Here is a 25,945-nt window from a genome sequence, read left to right as displayed (position 1 = left end):
AACGAAGAATAGAATAGATTTAAATTCTGTTCTGCTTTGACTTTGGGGGACATGGTTTTGACTTGCCAATAAGTGAGATTTGTCACCAAAATGTAGTTGGTTGTCACTAGTATTGCATTTTGTGATTTGGTGAACCACTTGTGAGGAAAATGCAGTTTTAAAATACTTTTGAAATACAGCAAGTATACAATTGTACGTATGAAATGGATGATTGGGTTATCATAAACACAGGTTAGTAGTTACTTTAGGAAAAATTTGAATGTTGTGGTGACTTAGGTTCTCCTTTCTTTCAGTCCATTGGAAATCATTTGCAGCATTGATGTTGCAGTAATTAATGCTTGAGTTTGTTTTCAACATCAGTGACCCAGAGTGTGTTGACAGCTGTTAGCATAAAAGCACTCCATAAAACTGAAGGTGTGATCTATCAGTTATTTTTAAAAGGTTTGAAGGAATTGCTGCTTTGTTAATGGTGGTTGCAAACTGGAGAGAGTTTGGTCTTGATTTTCATGATGCTTTCTGAACCTAGATTTATTGCCTTTTAATCACACTTTGTGTGTGTTATTTTATTGAATGAAGGCATAAAATAGAATATGTTCTAAATTAAATTTACTGGTCAAAGTTTTCTCTGGGCAGTAAAGCTGTAGCTAACACAGTAAACAAAGCTTGGGATAAATAGTAATGTCAACAGTGCAACATTAATCATTGAATCATTAGGCTCTTGATATTTTTTATGAAAGTGTCAGAGTGCCACTGGGAATTGAATCCTTGGATCTGGTGCTACACAAATTCATCTTAAAATATGTCTTGAATCAGCTGCTGAAACATCATGGGTTTCAATCTTCATGTATGTTCTTAGGTAATAGAAGGGGGAGGCAACGGCGTAGTGGTATTGTTACTGGACTAGTAACCTGGAGACCCAGGGTATTGCTCTGGGGACATGGGTTTGAATTCCCCCCCATGGCAGAAGGTGGAATTTGAATTCAATTAATAAAAATCTGGAATTAAAAACCACGCTAATGATGGCCATGAAACCATTGTGGATTGTCATAAAAATCCATCTGGTTCATTAATGTCTTTTAGCGAAGGAAATTTGCTGTCCTTACCTGGTCTGGCGTACATGTGACTCCAGACTCCAAACCGCTACAAAGTCAATAAGGAATGAAACTGGGCGGACCACCCAGCATCGACCTAGGCACCGGAAATGACAGTGGCATACCCAGCCCTGTTCTGCCTGCAAAGTCCTCCTTACTAACATGTGGGGGCTTGTGCCAAAGTTGGTTGGAGTCATACCTAGTGCAAAGGAAGATGTTGTGGATGTTGGAGGTCAATCATCTGAGCTCCAGGACATCACTGCAGGAGTTCCTCAGGTTAGTGTCCTAGGCCCAACCATCTTCAGCTGCTTCATCAATGACCTTCCTTCAATCATAAGGTCAGAAGGGGAATGTTCGCTGGTTGCACATTGTTCAGCACCATTCGCAACTCCTCAGATACTTAAGCAGTCAGTGTAGAAATACAGCAAGACCTGGACAATATTCAGGCCTGGGCTGATAAGCGACAAGTAACATTCGCACCACTCAAGTGCCAGGCAATGACTATCCCAAGCAAGAGAGAATCTGACATCTCCCCTTGACGTTCAGTGGCATTACGGTTGCTGAATCCCCCACTATCAGCATCATGGGGGCTACCATTGACCAGAAACTGAACTGGAGTAGCCATATAAATACCATGGCTACAAGAGCAGGTCAGATGCTAGGAACTTTGCGTTGAGTAACTCACCTCCTGACTCCCCAAAGCCTGTCCACCATCTACAAGGCACAAGTCAGGAATGTGATGGAATACTCAACTTGCCTGGATGGGTGCAGCTCCAACAACACTCAAGAAGCTCGACGGCATCCAGGACAAAGCAGCCTGCTTGATTGGCACCTCATCCACAAACATTCACTCCCACCACCACCGACGTACAGTGGCAGCAGTGTGTACCATCTACAAGATGCTTTGCAGCAACGCGCCAAGGATCCTTAGACAGCATCTTCCAAACCCGCGACCTCTGCCACCAAGAAGGGCAAGGGCAGTGGATGCATGGGAACACCACCACCTGCAAGTTCGCCTCCAAGCCACACACCATCCTGACTTGGAACTATATCGCCGTTCCTTCACTGTTGCTGGATCAAAATCCTGGAATTCCCTTCCTAACAGCACTGTGGGTGTACCTACCCCATATGGACTGCAGCGGACTCCACCTTCTCGAGGGCAATTAGGGATGGGCAATAAATGCCAGTGACTCCCACATTCCAGGAACAAATAAATAAAGAAACTCGATAATTTGCACATCTTTTGGCTTTAAAAAAAAAAGTGATATGCTTTTCCTTAGTTAACTGTAAACTCAGCATCCTCCTTAATTATGTGTGCATGTGACATCTCTTAGTTACAGGTATGAGAGAGACAGTTGCTCCGTTGTGTTGGTAAATACTGACAGCTGGATTTGCTTCTCATGTAATTGGACCTAGTATGATCCTTGAAAACATGACTGTTGAGCCACTGTCACATGCACTTGATAAAGACGGTTTTATTGGAGGATTTTGCTAGTGGAACAGATAATCCAAGAAGCATGATTAACTTCAATTTATATAACTTGGGATCAAGTATACATTTCGTGGTAAACTTGAAGTCATATGTTACAACTTTGAGTGTTGCACTTTGACATGTAAGGATCTTATTTTAAATGTAGAAGGTTTCCTGCTTCTGATTGTGGCCTATGAAGTTCATTTTTTTGATGTAAGAGCAGAGCATTATTTCTAACAAAATAAGTTGTGAGTAAAATCTTTTGACAAGTACTGTTGCTGAAGTGAACCTTCTAAATGTTGAATAATTTTGGAAGCTATGATCATAAAAAGGATCTAATTCCTGACCAATGCTTTGGATATGCTGTTACCCAAGAAGTTTTCCAAGGTAATATCTTGTTCTTTTAAAATCTTGTTCGTTAACTGTGTCAAGACATAGTGCCTCTTGTCTGACCCCTCAGCTTGAATAGACTCAAGCCACATGGCTCCTACAAGATGTAAACAAACATGCACAGAACCAGATCAAAGCAGATCAGTCTGCACAATAGAAGATTCCCCTGTTGTGGGAATGATCTACACGCTAATTGTACCAACAGGGTCTCTGTTGTTAACCCTTTACACATTAGAGATTGCAATATGGTACTGCAGTTTTTAGGATTACCATCCTTGTCTACAGTAAGCGTTTTTAATTGAGTAGATTTGCACATTTTTCTGATTCCATTCATAAATTGCAAATCGTTGCCCTCTCGATGATGAAGCCAGCTTGTAGCTGAGCCAGAAAAACCCAGTTTTGTTTTTGCTCCGAAGTGAATTAGTTGATCTCTGCTAGGGTAGCAGCAGGGCTGTATGTTAAGCTCAGCAGCCCTGGGTCAGCCAGGTTTGCCACTCCTGCTTTCTCACCAGTGACTGCTGTAGGGAAGTGCACATTTGTAGATGTTGGGGGAGAACCAGGCCTGAGCCCAGTTGTGATACTTCTTGCCCCAGGGCTAAAGTAGACTTCAAATGGTCCCTGGTTCCATTCACAAAGAATGGTCATTTGGGCGAGGCATCCACGGAATTATACTTCAGGAGAGGAGAAAATTGACAAAAATAAAAAAATATTGCAAATCCAAAGCAACATTATTCATAAAATGCACATTAATGACACAAACATGATTAGTTGTCAGTGGTTACCTCAACATAGTTTAATCAAGTCATGATTAATGGAAATAAAATGAAAGGGTTGGAGATGAAATGTCAGTGATGAATTGCAGTTTTCAATATCAGTGAGTTAATATTTAGTTGGTAAAATATTGCAGATTTGTACGGGAGTTTACCATTTATCATGCAGGCCCCCACCTGCCAAGAATGAGGCACATTGGTTTTGTCATATGAACATTGATTTTTAACTGTTACTGGAGCGAGGAAATGACTTGTTGAACAGATCAGCATGCTAACAGATGGTGCTTGTGTAGACAAAGGACCATTCCTTGACACATTCAGCCCACAATGGATGTTAATCATTAGACAGTTAGGGGGTGGGGAAGCGCATTCCAGGGCCTGCTGGGGTGATGCAATCCACAGGGGCCAGGACTAGTTGGACCAGCTGGTCACATGACTAACTGGCTGTTCCAGGGGTCTTTTGAACTAGGCACAGAGAGTTTGAACTGAGAGTGTCTGTTTGTTCCTGGACTGAGAAGATCTCTCCTGTCTGCTCCCATCTCTTTCTCACAAGCCTCTGAATCCACTGAAGACACATGAACCCCAAGAGAAAAAAATCTCCTACTGCGAACAAGGTTTAAGAAGAATACTGGGCCCCAACGAAAAGCAAGATCTAGCTACAATCAAGGACTGTACAGTGAGCTCAAAGAGCTGTAACAAAAACTCTTCAGATATTGCCTCAAACTTTTCATATTTATTTTGTCTTTTTTCTGTCTCTATTTGCATGTGTGTATCGTGTATGCATGCTAGCATGGGCGCGTTGTGTATCCGTAGGCGTCAACCAAATTAGAGTTTAAGTTTAATTTCAACTTTTCTTTAAACCTAAGAAAACCTGTTTGTGCTGGTTTCTTTGCCTTATAATTGGAAAGCGGTGAACAAGGATCCACCAAGGGGGAGCTGAAAACACGGTGTGTTTAAAATTAAACCCTGTTATGGTAAGAACAGGTGAAGGCTGAGAGGGATCCCAGACATCTTTCTCACCTGGTCGTAACACATTGGATAAAGTTAATATTCATTTTTCATGATTGAAAGTGGGAATACTCCCCTTATGCCATCAGCTGACCTGAGTGTGGAGAGATATGACACGTGGAATGTTATAACACCTTTACAATGATACTGATATTGAATTTATTTCTGCTCCAAGGATTTGCTTTTATTGGTGCATAAAATGTGGCCTTGTGCTCTATTAGTCTGCCTTACATCCACTGCAACATTGTACTGTGTAGACTTTTATGGCTACCTACAAGTCCACCAGTAGCGTGCAAGCATTGCTCATCAATAAATTATGTTAATATTTAACACTTATTCGAGATAAATATCAGTCACTGCCTGGTCATGAGATCTGCCACTGCAGGTCGGGGGCTATATAATTCGTCCATTTAGCATCAGTTATTGCTCATAAGCTGAGTGGATCTTCCCCGGTCATCTTGTGGATTAAGATATTGCCAGCGACCCGTTATAGATTAGGGTGTGCTGAATTAATTTTATCATGGGCACGGCACTGGTGGGTACCACGGTTGGCTTTATAATTCTTGTCTGGGGGAAGGGGGGATTGTGAGTGGCATTGAGAATCATCCAGCATTCTTGCCATGATCACAATCCAATGAATGAAGCCTCTTCTATACATAAGCTTTTGGTCATCTGTTCTCATATTGTCAAATTTTGGCTAATACTCTGGTGAAATGCCATGGGATGTTTTACTGCATTAAGGCGCAATATAAATGTAAGTTGCTGTTGAATCCTGCTGGAAAGTGTGGGCATTGGGTGAAAATGGAATCTGTTAGGGGTGCAATGCTTCTCAGAACATGAATAACCTGCTGTAACTTGAAGATGTGGAATGGTCATTTGGGAAAGGTAATGAATGAATGGCTGCAGAGCTGCACTCCAGCAAGAGTTGGTTCCTTCAAAAGAGGAGTGAAATTACATCCTTTTGCTTTTAGAACCATAGAAAAGATACGACACAGAGGCCATTCAGTCCATCATGTCTGCGCCGGCAGAAAAAACTAGCCGCTCAATCTAATCCCACCTCCCAGTACCTGGTCCGTATCCTTGTAGGTTACAGCACTTCAGGTGTAGGTCCAGGTACTTTTTAAATGAGTTGAGGATTTCTGCCTCCACCACTGATCCAAGCAGTGAATTCCAGACACCCACCACCCTCTGGGTGAAAAAATCTTTTCTCACGTTCCATCTACCAATCACCTTAAATCTGTGCCCCCTGGTAATTGACCGCTCTGCTAAGGGAAACTAGTCCTTCCCTTCGGCTCTATCTAGACCCCTCATAATTTTGTACACTTCAATTAAGTCACTGCTCAGTCTCCTCTGTTGTCGGGAAAACAACCCTAGCCTAGCCAGTCTTTTTTTTTTATAGTTGCAATTTTCAAGCCCTGGCAACATTCTTGTAAATCTCCTCTGTACTCTCTAGAGCAACACTGTCCTTCCTGTAATGTGGCGACCAGAACCGTACACAGAACTCCAGCAGTGGCCTAACCAGCGTTTTATACAGTTCCAGCATTACATCCCTGCTTTTGTATTCTATACTTCGGCCAATAAAGGAAAGCATTCCATATGCCTTTTTAACTTTATTTACCTGTCCTGCCACCTTCAGGGACCTGTGGACATGCACCCCAAGGTCTCTCACTACCTCTATCCCACTCAATATCCTCCTCTTTATTATGTATTCCCTTGCATTGTTTGCCCTCCCCAAATTCATTACCTCACACTTCTCTGGATTGAATTCCATTTGCCAATTTTCCATCCACTCAACCAAACCATTGATATCATTTTGGAGTCTACGGCTGTCCTCTTTGCTGTCAACTACATGGCTAATTTTTGTGTCATCTGCAAATTTCCCAATCATGTCTCCCATATGGAAGTACAAATCATTTATTAATACCACAAACAGCAAGGGACCCAACACTGAGCCTTGTGGCACGCCACTGGAAACTGCATTCCATTCACAAAAACATCCGTCAACCATTACCCTTTGTTTCCTGTCACTCAGCCAATTTTGGATCCAACTTGCCACATTCCTCTGTATCCCATGGGCTTTTACTTTTCTGACCAGTCTGCCATATGGAACCTTGTCAGATGCCTTACTAAAATCCATGTAGAGAACATCCACTGCACTAACCTCATCAATCCTCCTTGTTACTTGCTCAAAACATTCAATTAAGTTAGTAAGACATGACTGTCCCTTAACAAATCCATGCTGACTATTCCTGATTAATCCGTGTCTTTCTAAGTGGCAGTTTATCCTATCTCTCAGAATTGATTCTAATAATTTGCCCACCACCAAGGTCAGACTGACCAGCCTATAATTATTTGATCTATCCCTCGCACCCTTTTTAAACAATGGTACAACATTCGCAGACCTCCAATCCTCTGGTACCTCTCCTGTATCTAGTGAGGATTTGAAGATGATCCTCAGAGCATCCGCTATTTCCTCTGTGGCTTCCTTTAACAGTCTGGGATACAATCCATCTGGCCCTGGTGATTCATCCACTTTCAAGGATGTCAGACCCTTTAGTACTTCCTCTCTCATTATGCTTATCGTATCTGATATTTCACACTCCTCTTTAACTATAATGTCTGCATCATCCCTCTCCTTTGTGAAGACAGATAAAAAGCTCATTAAGAACCCTGCCCACATCTTCTGCATCCACGCATAAGTTCCCTTGTACATCTCTGTTAGGCCCTACCCTTTCCTTAGTTATTCTTTTGCTCTTTGGCTTTTCCTTGACCTTATCTGCGAATAATTTTCCTGTCCTCTCTTTGCTTTCCTAATTCTCGTTTTTACTTCACCCCTAGACTTTCTAAAGTATTAATTTTTTTGTGACTGTCATAAGCTTGTATGCTTCTAGTTAACCAGGAGGCTCTAGATTTGGCAGTACCACCCTTTTTCTTTGTGGGGACATGTCTACACTGTGCCCGTAGAATCTCGCTTTTGAATGCCTCCCACTGGTTTGCCACTAATTTTCTTTCAAGGAGCTGTATCCAGTCCACTTTCGCCAGGTCACCTCTCAGCTTCATAAAATTTGCCTTCGCCCAATTTAGAACTTTTGCTCCTGTTTTGTCTTTGTCCTTTTCCATAATAATGTTAAATCTAACTGTATTATGGTCACTATCTCCAAAATGGTCACCCACTGCTACTTCATCTACTTGCCCAGCTTCATTTTCTAAGATTTAAATCTAGAATTGTGCCCCCTCTCATTGGGCTTGTTACGTGCTGGCTAAAAAAGTCTCTTGAATGCAGTTCAAGAATTTTGTGCCCTCAGTTTGTATCCCAGTTGATATTAGAGTAGTTGAAATCTCCCACTATTATTGCCCTATACTTTTTGCACTCCGAAATTTGCCTACATATTCTTCTATCTCCCTCTCACTATTTGGGGATCAATGGTACACTCCTAGTAGTGTGGCTGCCCCTTTTCTATTTCTGAGCTCAACCCATATGGTCTCATTTGATGATTCGTTTAGCATGTCATCCCTTCTCTCAGCTGTAATCGATTCTTTAACCAATACTGCGACACCCTCTCCTTTTTTATCCCCTTCTCTATCCTGCCATAGAAAACTCTATATCCAGAGATGTTAAGCTTCCATTTTTGCCCCTCTTTAAGCCAAGCTTCCATTATATTTCAAAAAGTAGTTCCGCCTCTAATAAATAAAAGCTCCAATATTTACCCGTAAATAAACAAATCTCATGAAAGTTTGAGGTCCATCGAAAAAGGTGAATTCTGAGAAGGGACAGTGTATCCTGTATATACAAAGAAAAAACTTGAAAGGGAGTGAATTAATTGTGTATATAATGTGTGTGATAGTGGCAGAAAAATGGATAAAAGTAGAATTTACATCTCAACAACTTAATTAAGGAAGCTGTCTTTAATGAGTGCACATATAACCAGATCTGCTTCATGTCAACAAGTCTTGCACCTGTTACTGTGAAACATTAAAGATTTGGACCAGGAGAGCTGTGCCTGTATTGTACGCTTGACCATTCTACCTAATGTTTCCAATCTTGCATTTAATTTGTTTACCATTTCATCAGCAGAACCTCAAGGTTGAATGCCACTTTAAACTCCTCACCACTATGTTAATTTTTATAAAATATAGTCTAAGTTTTTAAAAAAAATGTTTTGCTCCTTTCTGTAAAGTGGGCATTATAGCCAAGATAAAAATCCACCATACAGGTTTAAAATTTTTTTTTTTTAATTTTTGAGATACAGCACAGAAACAGGCCCTTCGGCCCACTGAGTCTGTGCCGACCAACAACCACCCTATATACTAACCCTACAGTAATCCCGTATTCCCTACCACCTACCTACACTAGGGGCAATTTACAACGGCCAGTTTACCTATCACCTGCAAGTCTTTGGCTGTGGGAGGAAACCGGAGCACCCGGCGAAAACCCACGCAGTCACAGGGAGAACTTGCAAACTCCGCACAGGCAGTACCCAGAATCGAACCCGGGTCCTTTGAGCTGTGAGGCTGCGGTGCTAACCACTGCGCCATTGTGCCACCCATTCAGGTAATAACAACTTTCATTTATATAGCAGCCTTAACATAGTAAAACATCCCAAGACACTCTCGTACAGGAGCATTATCGATCCATATTTGTCACCGAGTCTCTTAAGATATTAGGACAGGTGAATTAGTTTTTAATAAAAGCAAAGTACTGCGGATGCTGGAAATCTGAAATAAAAACAAGAAACGCTGGAAATACTCAGCAGGTCTGGCAGCATGTGTGGAGAGAGAAGCAGAGTTAACGTTTCAGGTCAGTGACCCTTCATCAGAACTAGGTTTTAAAGTTCATCTTAAGGGAAGAGAAAGGTGTCGAGGTTTAGAGAAAAGTCCAAGTTTAGGGCCGAGGCTGCTGATGGCAAAGCCGCCAATGGTGGAGTGATTAAAATTGGGGATCTGCAAGAGGGCAAAAATGGAGGAGCACAGAGGTTACAGAGATAGGGGAGTTGAGGAAAGTTTTTTTCACTGAGGGTGGTTGGAATCTGGAACACTGTGTCTGAATTTGACTCTATGAGCTGAGGCAGTGGCGGAGCCAAATGCTAGGGTGGTGGAAATGGCAGTGTTGCTGAGGGAGAGGCTGCCCACAATAAAAGGAGGGAATGCATTAAACAGATTGGCCCAGATTTTGCTGGAGTGGAGCATCTAGCCCTGTGCCCTTTGAGCTAGATGTTTTTCTGCACCCTTCAACTTGCAAATGTTTGCGCTGTAACGTGCACCTGATAGCTTCAGTGGTGATGCAATGGAGAGAGGGTCAGAAACTCATCTCGAGATCAAGTGCACATTAAAGTTGTGAATGGTTTGCTTCAGACTCAGACAGTGGCTGGGGGAGGGATGCTGTTGATGTTTAGTGAATGGAGCTCGTGGCAGGGATTGAAAATATTGGCTTTGTTGTTTTCTATTTAGTTGGAGGAAATTTCTGCTCCTCCAGCACTGGATGCTGTACTAGCAGCGTGACAAATTGGAGACAGAGGAGGGGTTGGGAAAGGTGGTAATGAGGTAGAGCTGGGCATTGTCAGTGCACATGTGATACTTTTTGTGTTTTTTTGGGTGACGTTGCCAAGGGGAAGAATGTAGATGAGAAATTGGAGGAGTTCAAGATAGATCCTTGAGGGACTCCAGAGGTAACAGTGCAGGAGTGGGAAAAGAAGCCATTGTAGGTGATTCTCTGGTTATGATTAGATAGGTAGGAATGGAACCAGCTGAGGGCAGTCCCATTCAACTGGATGACTGAGATGAGGCCTTGGAGGAGGATAATGTGGTCAGCTATGTCAAAGACTGCAGACAGGTTGAGAAGGATAAAGAGGGATAGTTTACTACAGCCAGAATCACATAGGATGTCGTTTGTGACTGATCGATTTCCGTGCTGTGGTGTGACAGAAACCTGATTGGAAGGGTTCAGACATGGTGCTGCGGGACAGATGGAGTGGATTTGAGAGGCAAGAGCACATTCAAAAACTTTGGAGATGAAAGGGAGGTTGGAGATCAGATGGTAATTTGCAAGAACAGAGGGATCTCGGGTGGATTTTTTTTGAGGAGGGGTTGATGGCAGATTTGAAGGAGAGGGAACTATTAACAGTATCAGCTAACATGGGGGCCAAAAAGGAATTGGATGGTCAGTTTGTTTGGAATAGGATCGAGAGAGCAGGAAGTGGGTATTCCGGACAAAAAAAAGTTTGGAGAGGGTCTGAGGGAAGATAGAGAAACTGGACAAAGATGCGAGTTCAGGGCTAGGACTGGGGAGAATCTTTTTGACAAATGTGGCTTGAGCTGGAGGAAGAAGCCCATGAGCTCCTTGCACTTGTTAAATAGGGGAACAGTGGAAACAGTATGACGAGTGCTACTGCCAGTTTTATTTCTCTTATAAAGAACAAGAAAGTATTCACTTGCAATTCAGTTATACCTTTTTGTTGGTGCCGCAAGGTATTTTACTACACTCTCTCATATCTGCGGTACAAAAATCTTCCGGGAAAAGCAACAAAAAAAGTCCCTCTAGCAATGCAATATGTTATATAAAGAAAATACTGGCAGTAAGTGACTTTGATTGTAATGTAATCTAGTTAAGATTATGGTTGCAACTTGCATGAGTGTCTCAATTCACCCCTCTTATAATTCTTGACCATAATATTTGGCTGTGTGTAATTAGTTTTCAAAGTTTCTATACTACAAGACCATTGCAAATAAAAACAAACTGTCCTTCGCTGAACACAGCTCGTGTCACTTGTATTGAGAGGAATTTATATTTGATTTACAACAAGGGTGGATCCTTTCCTGCTTAAATATAAGCAAATACGTGACTCAAAGGTGAAATATTAGATATTGAGAGAGTATAAAGTGAAATTGTTTTGACACTGAGTTTCCATGATGTCATATAAGCCACATAAAACAAGGTCCAGGGGCTTGACTCAGCCACATGTTTTTCTAGGCAAAGAACGTCAAGCATCTATTCAGTAAGGTGAACATAATGTCTACTTGTATGTAAATAAAACAGTCATCTACCTGATAATGCATTGTCAGTCACATGGTTACCAGGAACACTTGGCCTGATTCACTTAGGAACAGGAGAAGGCCATTCTGCCCCTTGATCCTGTTCCACCATTCACTTAGGTTATGGCTGATTTATATCTGAACTCCATCTACCCATGTTGATTTTGTAACCCTTAATACCCTAATCTAACTAAAATTGCAGTCTGTATTGTATATGTGAAGAGAAAAAGATTAGTGAAGACAAATGTGGGTCCCTTACAGTCAGAAACGGGGGAATTTATAATGGGGAACAAAGAAATGGCAGGCCAATTAAATACATACTTTGGTTCTGTCTTCACAAAGGAGGACACAAATTACCTCCCAGAAATGTTGGGGAACATAGGGTCTAGTGAGAAGGAGGAACTGTATGAAATCAGTATTAGTCGGGAAATGGTGTTCGGGAAATTGGGATTGAAGGCTGATAAATCCCGCGGGCCTGATAATCTACATCCCAGAGTACTTAAGGAAGCGGCCCTAGAAATAGTAGATGCATTGCTGGTCATTTTTCAAAATTCTCTAGACTCTGGAACATTTCCAACGGATTGGAGGGTAGCTGATGTGACCCCACTATTTAAAAAAGGAGGTAGAGAGAAAACAGGGAATTATCGACCGGTTAGCCTGACATCAGTATTGGGGAAAATGCTAGAGTCCTTATAAAAGATATAATAGAGCACGTGAAAAACAGTGACAGGATCGGACAAAGTCAACATGGATTTACAAATTTACTGGAATTTTTTGAGGATGTAACTAATAGAGTAGATAAGGGAGAACCAGTGGATGTGGTGTATTTGGACTTTCAGAAGGCTTTCGATAAGGTCCCACATAAGAGATTAGCGTGCAAAATTAAAACACATAGGATTGGGGGTAAGGTACTCACATGGATGGAGAACTGGTTGGCAGACAGGAAACAAAGAGTAAGAATAAACGGGTCTTTTTCCAAGTGGCAGGCAGTGACTAGTGGGGTACTGCAGGGATCAGTGCTAGGACCCCAGCTATTCACATTATATATTAATGATATAGATAAGGGAATTAAATGTAATATATCCAAGTTTGCAGACGACACAAAGCTGGGTGGGAGTGTAAACTGTGAGGAGGATGCAGAGAAGCTCCAGTGTGATTTGGACAGGTTGAATGAGTGGGCAGATACATGGCAGATGCAGTATAATGTGGATAAATGTGAGGTTATCCACTTTGGTGGCAAAAACAGAAAGGTAGATTATTATCTGATCGGCGATAGATTAGGAAAGGGGGAGGTGCAGCGATACCTGGGCGTCCTTGTGCACCAGTCCCTGAAAGTAAGCGTGCAGGTGCAGCAGGCAGTTAAAAAGGCAAATGGTATGTTGGCTTTCATAGCGAGAGGATTCGAGTACAGGAGCAAGGATGTCTTGCTGCAATTATACAAGACCTTGGTGAGACCACATCTGGAGTATTGTGTGCAGTTTTGGTCTCCTTATCTGAGGAAGGATATTCTTAATATGGAGGGAGTGCAGCGAAGGTTCACCAGATTGATCCCTAGGATGGCAGGACTGACGTATGAAGAGAGATTGGGTTGATTATGCTTGTATTCGCTAGAGTTTAGAAGAATGAGAGAGGATCTCATAGAAACCTACAAAATTCTAACAGGACTGGACAGACTAGATGCAGGAAGGATGTTCCCGATAGTGGGGGAGTCCAGAACCAGGGGTCACAGTCTAAGGATAAGGGGTAAGCCACTTAGGACTGAGATGAGGAGGGATTTCTTCACCAAGAGAGTGGTGAACCTGTGGAATTCTCTACCACAGAAAGCAGTTGAGGCCAAATCATTAAATATATTCAGGAAAGAGTTAGATATAGTTCTTAGGGCTAAAGGGATATGGGGAGAAAGCAGGAACAGGGTACTGAGTTTGGATAATCAGCCATGATCGTAATTGAATGGCAGTGCAGGCTCCAAGGGCCAAATGGCCTACTCCTATTGTTCTGTGTTTCTATAAGGACTGAGGAAAAGTGGCAAAAATAAAAGTGCAAGAACTGTAAGGAGGAAGAAAGTGAGAGTGAAAAACAAAATGGAAGAGAGCATTAGTGACCCGGAGGCAAGTGGAGAAACTTGCATGAGGGAGAGAAGTGCAGTTTTTTTTGTCTTTGAGCAGTACAACAGAATTCGAGTAAAACGGATGAGTTAAGGGCAATGATTGTAAAACGGATGAGTTAAGAGTTAAGGGCAATGATTGACACGTGGAATTGTGATATAGTAGCCATCACTGAGACATGGTTGAGGGAAGGGCAGGATTGGCAGCTCAATATCCTGGGATATAGAATCTTCAGGCGAGGCAGAGGAAGGGGCATTGCATTATTAGTTAAGGAGTCAGTTACTGCAGTAAGGAGAGATGATATCTTGGAGGGGGCATCAAATGAAGCTTTATGGGTAGAGTTTAGGAATAAAAAAGGGACAGCCACATTGCTAGGTGTTTATTATAGACCCCCAGATAGTCAGCGGGAAATTGAGGAGCAAATATGTGAGCAATTTGCAGAGGTGTGTAAAAATAATAGGGTAAATATATTAGGTGATTTCAACTTTCCCAACATTAATTGGGATAGTCATCGTGTTAAGGGCTTAGATGGAGTGGAGTTCTTAAAATGTATACAGGAGAACTTTTTAGCTCAATATGTAGAGGATCCAACAAGGGAGGGTGCAGTGCTGTACCTAATTCTGAGGAATGAAGCCCGACAGGTGGTTTATGTGTTGGTGGGGGAGCATTTTGGTGATAGCGACCATAACATGGCACAATTTAAGCTTGTTATGGAGAAAGAAATAGACAAGTTGCAAAAAAAGGTTTTGGATTGGGGGAGAGCGAATTTTAGTTAAATAAGGCAGGATCTGGCCAAGGTAGACTGGAAAGAGTTACTTGTTGGGAAATCTACAGAAGAGCAGTGGGGGGCATTCAAAAAGGAAATGGGGAGGGTACAGGCCCAACATGTTCCCTCTAGGGTAATAGGTCGGAGCAACAAGCCCAGAGAACCATGGATGACCAGAAACATTCAGGGTATGATGAGAAGGTAAAGAGAGGCTTTTAGCAAATACAAGGAGAGCAAATCAATGGAAGCATTAGTGGAATACAGAAAGTGTAGGATGGAGCTTAAGGAAGCAATTAGGAGAGCAAAGAGGGGATATGAGAAAGCTCTGGCTGGTAAAAGTAGGGAAAATCCCAAGATATTCTATAAGTATATCAATGGGAGGAGGATAACCAGGGAAAGAGTAGGACCCATTAGGGACCAAGGGGGAAATTTGTGGGTGGAGCCAGAGGACATTGGTAGGGTGTTGAATGAACACTTCACATCTGTCTTCACCCAAGAGAATGAGGATGTAGATATGGAACTTGGAGAGAGAGACTGTGAGATTCTTGAGTAAATTGTCATAAGGAGTGACAAGGTATTGGAGGTTTTGGAAGGCTTAAAAGTGGACAAATCTCCAGGTCCGGACGATTTGTGTCTCAGGGTGGTGTGGGAGGCGAGGGTGGAGATTGCAGGGGCTCTGACCCTAATTTTTAATTCCTCTCTGGCCACAGGGGAGGTGCCAGAGGACTGGAGAACAGCTAATGTGGTCCCACTATTTAAGAAAGGTTGCAGAGATAAGCCAGGGAACTACAGACCAGTGAGTCTCATGTCAGCGGTAGGGAAACTATTGGAGAAAATTCTGAAGGAGAGAATCTATCACCACTTGGAGAGGCAAAATTTGATTAGGAATAGTCAGCATAGCTTTGTCAGAGGGAGGTCATGCCTACCAAATTTGATTGAATTTTTTGAGCATGTGACCAGGTGTGTAGATGAGGGTAGTGCAGTTGATGTAGTTTATATGGATTTCAACAAAGCCTTTGACAAGGTCCCACATGGGAGACTTATCAAGAAAACAAATGCACATGGGATACAAGGTAACTTGATAAGGTGGATTCAAAATTGACTTAGTTGTAGGAGACAGAGAGTGATGACAGACGGCTGTTTTAGTGACTGGAAGCCAGTGTCCAGTGGCGTACCACAGGGATCTGTGCTGGGTCCCCTATTGTTTATCATTTATATAAACGACATAGATGACTATGTGGAGGGTAGGATCATTAAGTTCGCGGATGACACAAAGATTGGCCGAGTGAGGTGGAGTGTCTTAGGTTACAGGAAGATATAGACGGGATGGTCAAATGGGCAGAAAAGTGACAGATGGGATTTAACACTGAAAAGTGTGAGGTGATGCACTTTGGAAGGAGTAATGTGACACGGAAGTATTCAATGAATGGCCTGACACTGGGAAGTTCCGAGGAACAAAGGGACCTTGGCGTGTTTGTCCATAGATCTCTGAAGGCAGAAGGGCAGGTTAATAGGGTGGTGAAAAAGGCATATGGGACACTTGCCTTTATCAATCGAGGCATAGATTACAAAAGCAGGGAGGTCATGTTGGAGTTGTACAGAACTTTAGTAAGGCCACAGCTGGAGTACTGTGTGCAATTCTGGTCGCCACATTATAGGAAGGATGTGATTGCATTGGAGGGGGTGCAGAGGTGATTCACCAGGATGTTGCCTGGGATGGAATATTTAAGCTATGAAGAGAGGTTGGATAGGCTTGGGTTGTTTTCACTGGAGCAGAGAAGACTGAGGGGTGACCTGATCGAGGTGTACAAGATTATGAGGGGCATGGACAGGGTGAATAGGGAGCAGCTGTTTCCCTTAGTTGAAAGGTCAGTTACGAGGGGTCACAAGTTTAAGGTGAGGTGCGGGAGGTTTAAGGGGGATTTGAGGAAGAACTTTTTTACCCAGAGGGTGGTGACGGTCTGGAATGCCCTGCCTGGGAGAGTGGGAGAGGCAAGTTGCCTCACATCCTTTGAAAAGTACCTGGATGAGCACTTGGCACGTTATAACATTCAAGGCTATGGGCCAAGTGCTGGCAAATGGGATTAGGTAGACAGGTCAGGTGTTTTTAATGCATCGGTGCAGACTCGATGGGCCGAAGGGCCTCTTCTGCACTGTATTATTCTGTGATTCTGTGAGTATCTGTAGAATTGGTGGCTTCATAACTGGAGGTAGCATTTCACTCTTCATTGTAAAGCATCGTTTTTCACCCCATCTCTCGTGAAAGTGCTGACATTTGTTGGGGGAGAGCTCCAGGGCAAACAGGGCATTGTTCATAAGTGAACCTTCTCAGTAAATGCATTATTTGATTCTGGATGGCATCACTATAGAACCCAAATTTCACACTTGCACTGTTGAGTGAGGCTGACTGGATAGTGGCTAGGAGAGGAAACGCTAGCCAATCCTCTCGCCAACTTTGTAACAAAAGGTACTAAGACCAATTGTTGTATCCCTATCACTGTTCCAACAGAAGAAAGCTTACTCAGCCTAGAGCGAACCAAAATCGTGTTTTTTTTTATTCGTTCCAGGGATATGTGTGTCATTGGCAAGGACAGCATTTATTACCCATCCCCAATTGCCCTTGAGAAGGTGGTGAGTCATCGAGTTTTACAGCACAGAAACTGGTCCTTTGGCCCAACATGCCTGTGCTGACCATCAAGCACCGACCTTCTTGAACCACCTCACTCCATGTGGTGTAGGTACAGTGGAAGGGAGTTCCAGGATTTTGATCCAGTGGCAGTGAAGGAACAGCGATATAGTTCCAAGTCCGAATGGTGTGTGGCTTGGAGGGGAACTTGGAGGTGGCGGTGTTCCCATGCGTCTGCTGCCCTTGTTCTTCTGGGTGATAGAGGTTGTGGGTTTGGAAGGTGCTGTCAAAGGAGCCTTGGTGAGTTGCTGCAGTGCATCTTGTAGATGGTGCACACTGCTGCCACTGTCTGCCGGTGGTGGAGGGGTGCCGATCAAGTGGGCTGCTTAAGCGTTGTTGGAGCTGTGCTCATCCAGGCAAGTAGAGAGTATTCCATTACGCTCCTGACTTGTGCCTTTTCGATGGTGGACAGAATTTGGGGAGTCGAGAGGTGGGTTATGCACCGCAGAATTCCCAGCCTTTAACCTGCTCTTGTAGCCATGGTATTTAAATGGCTGGTCCAGTTAAATTTCTGGTCAATGGTAACCCCCAGGATATTGATGGTGGGGGATTTAGTGATTGGTATTGCCGTTGAATGTCAAGGGGAGATGGTTAGAATCTCTTGTTGGAGGTGGTCATTGCCTGGCACTCGTGTGGAATAAATGTTATTTGGCACTTATCAGCCAAAGCCTAAATGATGATCAGGTCTTGCTACTTGCTGGCAAGGACTGCCTCAGTACCTCAGGAGTTGTGAGTGGTGCTGAACACTAATCATCAGTGAACATCCCCAATTCTGACCTTATGATGGAGAGGGAATGTCATTGATGAAACAGCTGAAGATTGTTGGGCCTAGGACACTACCATGAGGAACTCATGCAGCGATGTGCTGGGGCTGGGATGATTGGCCTGCAACAACCACAACCATCTTCCTTTGTGCTACGTATGACTCCAACCAGTGGAGCGTTTTCCCTTTGATTTCGTATTGGCTTCAATATTGCTTGGGTTCCTTGATACCACAATTGGTCTAATGCTCCCCTTTTGTCAAGGGCAGTCACTCTGAACCTCATCTCTTGAGTTCAGCCCTTTTGTCCATATTTGGACCAAGGCTGCAATGAAGTCTGCAGTTGAATGGATGGCTGTGAGACTCAGTACAATACCATGTAAATCCATTTACCCCCTAAGCTATGAGTGAATTTCATGATATTTTAATAAGTATATTGTATATTTATAGCACTACCTTACCTGCCACAACTGCAGTATGCTATATCAGCAGATTATGCTGGAGTGCAAATTAAAAGTTGTGGCCTCAGGAGATTGCATAAATGGGAATAGATACTGAGCAGTTATTACAAAAAGCATTTACAAGTGCAGGATAGGTTTGAGTAGGTGAAGGAAAATATGACTCTTTTTCAACCACATTGCTGTACATTTGCAGAATGATTAGGGTATTTCCCACTGGAGATGCATGTTTCAAAAAAATGTTTGCTTCCACACCCCGCGCAAGCTGTTGAAAGCCAGAAACAGTAGCAAAGAAGTGTTACCATAAATATTTGCATATAAGGCTACCATGAATAAGATAAACCCTGGAAACTGTACCCAAAACACAGACTAATTTATTGTAAGATGGCAGTCAACATTGCTAATCTTGTATCCACCAAAATTCTCATCTTTTTAAGTTGGCTGGTACCCACAAATGCATGTTTCCTGGTCTTGCTGATTACCCATAAGAAAAAGCCTAGAATGAGAAAATACCACTTATCAAGCCTATTCCATCCAGCATCCATTTATGACTGCTGTACAGATGGTGCCTGGCATGCTGAGTATTTACAGTGTTTTCTGTTTATATTCTATTTAGGACTGTTCTGTCATGGACTTCCTTTTCACCCACCTGTTAATCCCCTACTTTAAAGACAAACTCCCCTGAAAAAACTCAAGCTTTTAATATTTCTGTAACCTTGAGTATTGCTGAAAATGGAGACTTGTTGTTGAAGCTTTTTTTGTCTTGCAATCATCAGGACTATCGAAAGAATAACCAATGTAAGGAAAAACTACAACTTACACTATGAGAAGAGAGTGCTGATAGGTTGGCACGTGAACTCTGATTGATAGAGGCGTTGCCATGGAGAATGCAACAGTTTACAGTGACTGACAGTTAACTGCCAAGCTTTGTTTGAAATTTAAACCAGGCAGCTTGACTCTGTTTGGTCAAGGCATTGCCCTGAGGAATGAACCAGTGAATGGCTGTCACTTATTTTGTTCAGCTGAAACAGTCGTAATGTTTGTATGTATTCTTCCTGTCTGTAAAGAACAGGGCCCTGTGTATTAATATATGTAGCTTCCAGTACGTGCAAATGCGCCACACTGCGCGCCACACTGCAAGCCCTACTGACAATCTTAAATTGGGTGTCAGCGTAATTCTTAGCACACTGTATTATTTAGCAAATGTTGTCCAATTGCGGAATCACATCTAATGTTGGACACTGTGTTTTGAGTTTTGCAAGCACGGGCTGGTTGGGTACGCCATGTATCTTGCCCGTTGCGAACAGCAGAAGGGACATGTTGTTTGATACGATCCGCCAGATTTGGGATGTACGGCCTGTTTCTGTAACCGTTAATTGCCCGACTCGGCAGATATTGATGCACCTCCCATTTTAAGAATACCAGTTGACCCTGAAACAGCTCTCTTCTCTGGGAGTCTTTCATGTATTGACTATTGGGAGTGTGTGGAGAGGAAAGCTACTTTATCCATCAAATAAAAATTGATTGGAAAGGCAGAGCATCTGCACAAAATGGAGTATTAATGAAGAGGCGGGGATAAGATAAAGACTAAACAAATAAAAAGGGCTAAGTAGGGTGGTGCAACACAGTGACAAGACAAAGGCTCATGTCCATATTTCCTCAGAGATTGCAATCTCAGTTGCGCAATACAGGAATGGGTAAATTAGAGGCAGCTTCATTCTGTGCACTCATCTTGTGTTCTCTATAAAACAGTGTTGGCAGAGGCCTTGGAATCGATCATCTGTCTATTTTCTCAGCTGGTGAAAGAGAGCAGGAAGGGGGAAAACTTAATTTTGCCTTTGACAAACAATTTTTTCCCCTCCAGCAGCTCTTGTGTCTCTGTAATATCTAAGTCTGCCCCAGTCTTGAATACTGCTTGTATATTGGAGGAGGCTCTTCTCGCACCCTCTCACCCAAGATGCAAGAAAAATGGTTGCCTGGTAGGTGATCGTTTTCTCAACTCCAACCTGTGTCTGTTTTGTTACAATTATGGTTAGTATTCCACTGAACTGTTATTTCCAAGCTCCACATAGGACACCTGACATGTTCTTTCTCCTCCACACATTTCCACTCTCGAAAAAATGAGTCATTCATGATGTTACTCCAACTCATTCTTTTAACCCAGCTCCTGACTACCCAATCTTCCCTCCCCCTGATCTCATGCTTGTCAGCATTATCGTTCTGTCCATAGCACCTGTTTGATTATTAAAACAACCTAATTCCCAGGATTTGGGACAGGGTCAACAGCCTTTCCAAGTGGTGGATGGTAGTCTAGCCTTGCTGCACTCTTTTGATAGTCTTTCATATGAGATGTCTGCCCTCAGAGATGGACGGAAAAAATCCCATGACACTATTTTGAAGAAGAGTGAGTAAGATCTTCCTGGTGTTCTGGCCAGTATTCATCCTTCAGTTGACATCACCAAAACAGATGATCTGGTCATGGTCACATTGTTGTTGGTGGGAACTTGCAGTGCGCAAAGTGGTTGCTGTGCTTTAAAAGTACTCATTGGCTGTAAAACGCTTTGAGACATCCTCTGGCCATGAAAAGCACTATAGAAAGGTGAAAAAAAAGGCTGGTTTTTATGGATCTATTGGGTTAGGGGGTGCAGCACCATTCCAATCTCTGAAAGTGACACCGACTAAAGTTAGCTGGAAAAGACTATACAAAACACCCAGAATCTAATCAAATACCAGTACCTAAATTAATTATTTGAGAACTTGTACAGTGTAACTCATGCCAGATCCAGGTCCAGTGTGGTGCGTGCCACTTATGGCGGATGGATCCAGTTTGTCTGGTTTATCTAATTTTCATTAACTGAACATTGCTTATTAAGCTTCAAAATAACCAGGTTTGTTCTCTAACAAAAGCAACCTGTCTTGTGCTGGGAAGCTACAAAGGGGTTTAAAGAAAATGAATGAGAATTTAAAATTTGAGGACAGGGGTGATGAAAGAACTGATAGGAATCAAAACTTAAGTTAAAACATCAGTGCCATTCTAACGAGTGAGACTTGAAAGTTGTTTCAAGCCAATCTTTGCACAATAATCCTTAAAAATAGAGTTTCAGTACATTCAGAGTCTCTGTACTTTTAGCATTTGGCACTTAGCTTTGTGCAAATTAGGTTCGCCGTTTGCCATTTGCCGACGTAACAACAATGACTGCATTTAAAAATAATTCATTGTAAAGAAAGGCAATATAAAAGCAAGTTCTTTATCTTCTCCAGAAGGCAAACTTACTTTGCTAGTAGCTGCTTTGGCCCATATTGAGAGCTCAATCTGGCAAGCTGCACTGAGATGCCTATTTGGCACCCCGATGCAGTTCACGTAATTACCATATTTAAATAATGCCGCAGCCTGCAACGCTGGAATGGGTGGTGCTCTAACACTTGGTTGTCCAAAAGTCAATGTAGACCCCTTTGCTGTTAGTCTAGGTGAAGTCAGCAGTCTGTCAGATATGTTTTTCTGATTTTACATTTTGATTATATTTGTTTTTCAGGATGAACAATTTTTGGGTTTCTGCTCAGATGACAACAGCGTACGAAGCCCTACAAGATGCCATTCGAGACCCTTAAGAGGTAAAGTTTGTCTTTTTTGTGCTTTCTAATAGATAAACATAAAAAACCTTCGGCATTGGACAAATTTCACTCTTTGTATTTTGCTGAAGTTTTAAGTTGACTTTCATTAAACATAACAGCCCAATTTCGAGGGTTCAAGTTACACTTCTTAAATCTTCCCAGCTTTCTTCTGTTTTCTGTGTATCACTGCAGATCCTGACACCCACTGGGTGTAATTTCACAGGTGGTGGAAGCTCACTCATACCTCATCCAAATAACTAATTTTGTGTGAGCTGGACAGTAGGTTGTTGGAGCACAAGGTGCCTCAAAGCTGAGTCTGGACCTGTCCTTATCTGCTACCTACGCTTGCATACTTTTTAGCAGATGTTTTAGGTACCAATCAGGAGCCTAATTTGAGCAGACCTTTTTGTTTACATCCTGTTTATGACCCATTGCTGCCCTCCAGTTTACATGGTTTAATGCTTCACTGGGGAATGCGCTAATACACCATAGGTAGAGCTCATCTGATTGCTTTTACCAATTTGATCTTTGTGCCATGAATTTGTGCAAAAATATCTGATTCATAATAGAGGAAAAATAACTTTTAAGGTCCATTTTAGTGAAACGTAAATTCTTCCAGCTCACATTTTGATATTTCAACTGGAGCATAGTAGGGATTGCTCCTTTGGGAATTCAAAAAGGTTTATAAAAATAGCATGGAGTCCTGGGAATTTATGTCAGCAGTTTTTAAATGCTGCTAGACTCCTCACCATTAGACATTTGGAAAATATTGTTGTTTGTAAATAAGTTATTATGTACACACTCCCTGGGGCTGATTTTTAACATGTGGCACAAACCGTTTTGTTTGGTGGGTGCTGCCTGATATCGTTGCTGCTATCAGGCTATTTTGCACTGATCTGGTGAGCTGCACTCCGATGGAGTTTGCTGGTTTTAGAGAACGGAAAAATGACCAGTTCTGACAGGCTGACTATCATTCTGGAGGGGAACTGGCAATCCTGGGTGGGGCTGTGGATGGGCTGGCAGCAAGACAGAATATTTTTTTTGAAGCCAGGAGGAGCAGCCTTTTCGTGCCTTATGACAAAAGGCCATTGATCTGAAACGTTAATTCTGTTTCTCTCCCCACAGATGCCGCCAAACTTGCTGAGTATTTTCAGCATTTTCTGTTTTAGATTTCAGTTTCTGTACCGGTTGAGTTTTTTGGTGAGTTTTTGGGATCATCAAGGTTAGGCACTTCTTCTGCACCAGTGTGAATTTTTGCAGTTATGAAGAGAGACTTGACGAGATAGGGCGTTTGCATTAGAGCTGAGAAGATGCAGGGGTGACAAAAAGCGGAATACTGCAGAGGCTGGAAATCTGAAATAAAAACAGAAAATGCTGGAAACATTCAGCAAGTTAGGTGGATCAGTGGAGGGAGGGTCAAAGGTAATGTTTCCAGTCAAGACCCGAAACCATAATTTCTTCCCTTTCACCAAGGTTAAGGCCTGTTCAGATTATGATGGATTATAAGGTAAACTGATGGCTTGTTTTCACTGAGCAGTGAAATGGCAATAAGAGGGCACACATTTAAGATAATTACAAAAAGAATTAAAAAGGAGATTAGGAAATCTATATGCCGAGGATGATTAAAATGTGGCTTGCTATGCCTCACGCTGTTTTGATGCAAGGTTCATAGCGTAGATTTTCCAATCAGCACTACTTTAACACCAGTGCTAAAATAACACTCCAGAATCATTCACCACAGAAGGAGGCCATTCGGCCAGTCATGCTTATGCTGGCTGTCTGAGAGGTATCAGTTAGTCTTTTCCCCTGCTCTTTCTCCATAGCCCTGCAAATGTTTCCTTTTTCACCTAAATCAGTAAAATTAGGCTCATAACTTATTTTTAGAGCTAATAATACAGTTGCTTGGGAAAGTAGCTGAATGGCAAAAGAAGCCAGTATGAGCATGGGGTTAGACTGGGGGTTTCTAGAAAGAAGCATACTTGGACAGACTTGATGGACTAAGTAACCTGTAACATTATATGATTCTGGCTTTTTGATTGACAACTTATGGCTGAATTGTTCATGGTTTTGTGAGTGACATCTTTGTGATTTTGACTGTGGTGCATTATCACTCCTTATCCTCTCAGACCTCTCTGTAGTGTTTGATGTATCATCCTCTGCTATCCCCTCCTCTTATTGCCCAGTTCCATAGAACTACCCTTGCGTAGTTCTATTCCTACTTGCCTGAACATAGCCTGCATATTTCCAGCAATGGCTTTTCTTCCTGCATAACATATCTTTCTCTGGAATCTCCCAAGGATCTACCCTTGGCCTTCTCTTCTTTCTCATCTACATAATACCCACAGTGGCATTATTCGTAAGCATGGGGCTAACTTTTCCTGTCCATTGATAACAAACTATTTTTCCATCACTCTCCTTGATCCCATGACAATATCTGTGTTGTCAGACTGCCTTTGCATCATCAAGTTGGGATAAGTCACAGTCCCTTCCAACTGAACATCAGAAGGACCAAAGCTACCATTTTTTGCCACCTGCCTTAAACTCTGCTTCCTTACCACTGACTCCTCTCTCTTTCTTGGCTGTTTGCTCATGCTGGACTGGACCGTGCAAATTGATGTCCTTTTAGAACCGGAGCTATACTTCAGACTCCATCTCCATGACTCCTTACTTCCACCTGGCAGCAATGCCTGCTTCCCCCACCACCTCATTTGCACTGCTGCTGAAAAATATACTTACAAAGTCAGTCAGTTATTCATGGTTTTGTTATATCTACAACTTATTTCTCTGGTGTCCTTACTGGCTTTCTATCCTTCATTCTGCAAATTAATTTAGAAATAATTCAGGACAAAATTAATAGTCACTTGGACAAATGTGGATTAATTAAGGAAAGCCAGCATGGATTTGTTAAGGGCAAATCGTGCTTAATCAACTTGCTTGAGTTTTTTGATGAGATAACGGAGAGGGTTGATGTGGTGTACATGGACTTCCAAAAGGCATTTGATAAAGTGCCACGTAATAGGCTTGTCAGCAAGTTAGAGCCCTGAACTAAAAGGGTCAGTAGCAACATGGTTATGAAATTGGCTGAGTGACAGGAAACAGAGTGTAGTTGTAAATGGTTGTTTTTCGGCCTGGGGGAAGGTATAGTGGGGTTCCCCAGGGGTTGGTGTTGCCACTCCTGCTTTTCTTGATATATATTAATGACATAGACTTGGGTGTATAGGACACAATTTCAAAATTTGCAGATGACACAAAACTTGGAAGTATTGTGAACTGTGGGGAGGATAGTGATAAACTTCAAGAGGACATAGACAGACTGGAGGAATGGGTAGACAAGTGGCAAATGAAATTTAATGCAGATGCACTTTCTCATCGCTCTCCAGGTAAAGAAATTTCTTCTGAATTCCCTATTTGATTTCTTGGTGAATTGATGGCCTCTAATTTTGCTACTCTTCTCAAATGGAAGCCCCTCTCTGTCTGCTGTATCAAAACCTTTCATAATTTTAAAAGCCTCTTGGGTCAGCCTTCAACCTTCTCTTTTCAAGGGAAGAGACCCAACCCTGTTCCTCCTTTCCTGATAGGTATAACCTCACAATTCTGGTATCATCCTTGTAAATCTTTTTGCATCTTCTTCAGTGCCTTAATGTTCATTTTATAAAATAGTAATCAGAACTGTGCAAACTACAACAAGTGTTGTCTGTCAATACAAGTTTAGCATAACTTCTCTACTTTTCAATTCTATCCCTCTAGCAATAAACCCCTAGTGCTTGGTTTGCTTTTGTTATGGCCTTATTGACCTGCA

The 25,945-nt window shown here is 42.4% G+C and overlaps 1 protein-coding gene across 3 annotated transcripts in view; it reads left to right on the top strand.

Moving 5' to 3' along the window:
- kmt2a (lysine (K)-specific methyltransferase 2A) overlaps positions 1 to 25,945 on the top strand; it is a 143,151-nt gene that overhangs the window by 11,074 nt on the left and 106,132 nt on the right. For all 3 annotated transcript variants that reach the window (XM_068054097.1, XM_068054096.1, XM_068054098.1), the window contains exon 2: positions 22,068 to 22,146. In XM_068054097.1, the coding sequence (XP_067910198.1) occupies positions 22,068 to 22,146 (79 nt within the window). The remainder of the gene's footprint in view (positions 1 to 22,067; positions 22,147 to 25,945) is intronic.

Source organism: Heterodontus francisci, chromosome 22 (assembly GCF_036365525.1).
Source record: "Heterodontus francisci isolate sHetFra1 chromosome 22, sHetFra1.hap1, whole genome shotgun sequence".
NCBI lineage: Eukaryota > Metazoa > Chordata > Chondrichthyes > Heterodontiformes > Heterodontidae > Heterodontus > Heterodontus francisci.
Note: the sequence above shows the minus strand (reverse complement) of the source record. Positions and strands in the feature narration are given on the sequence as shown.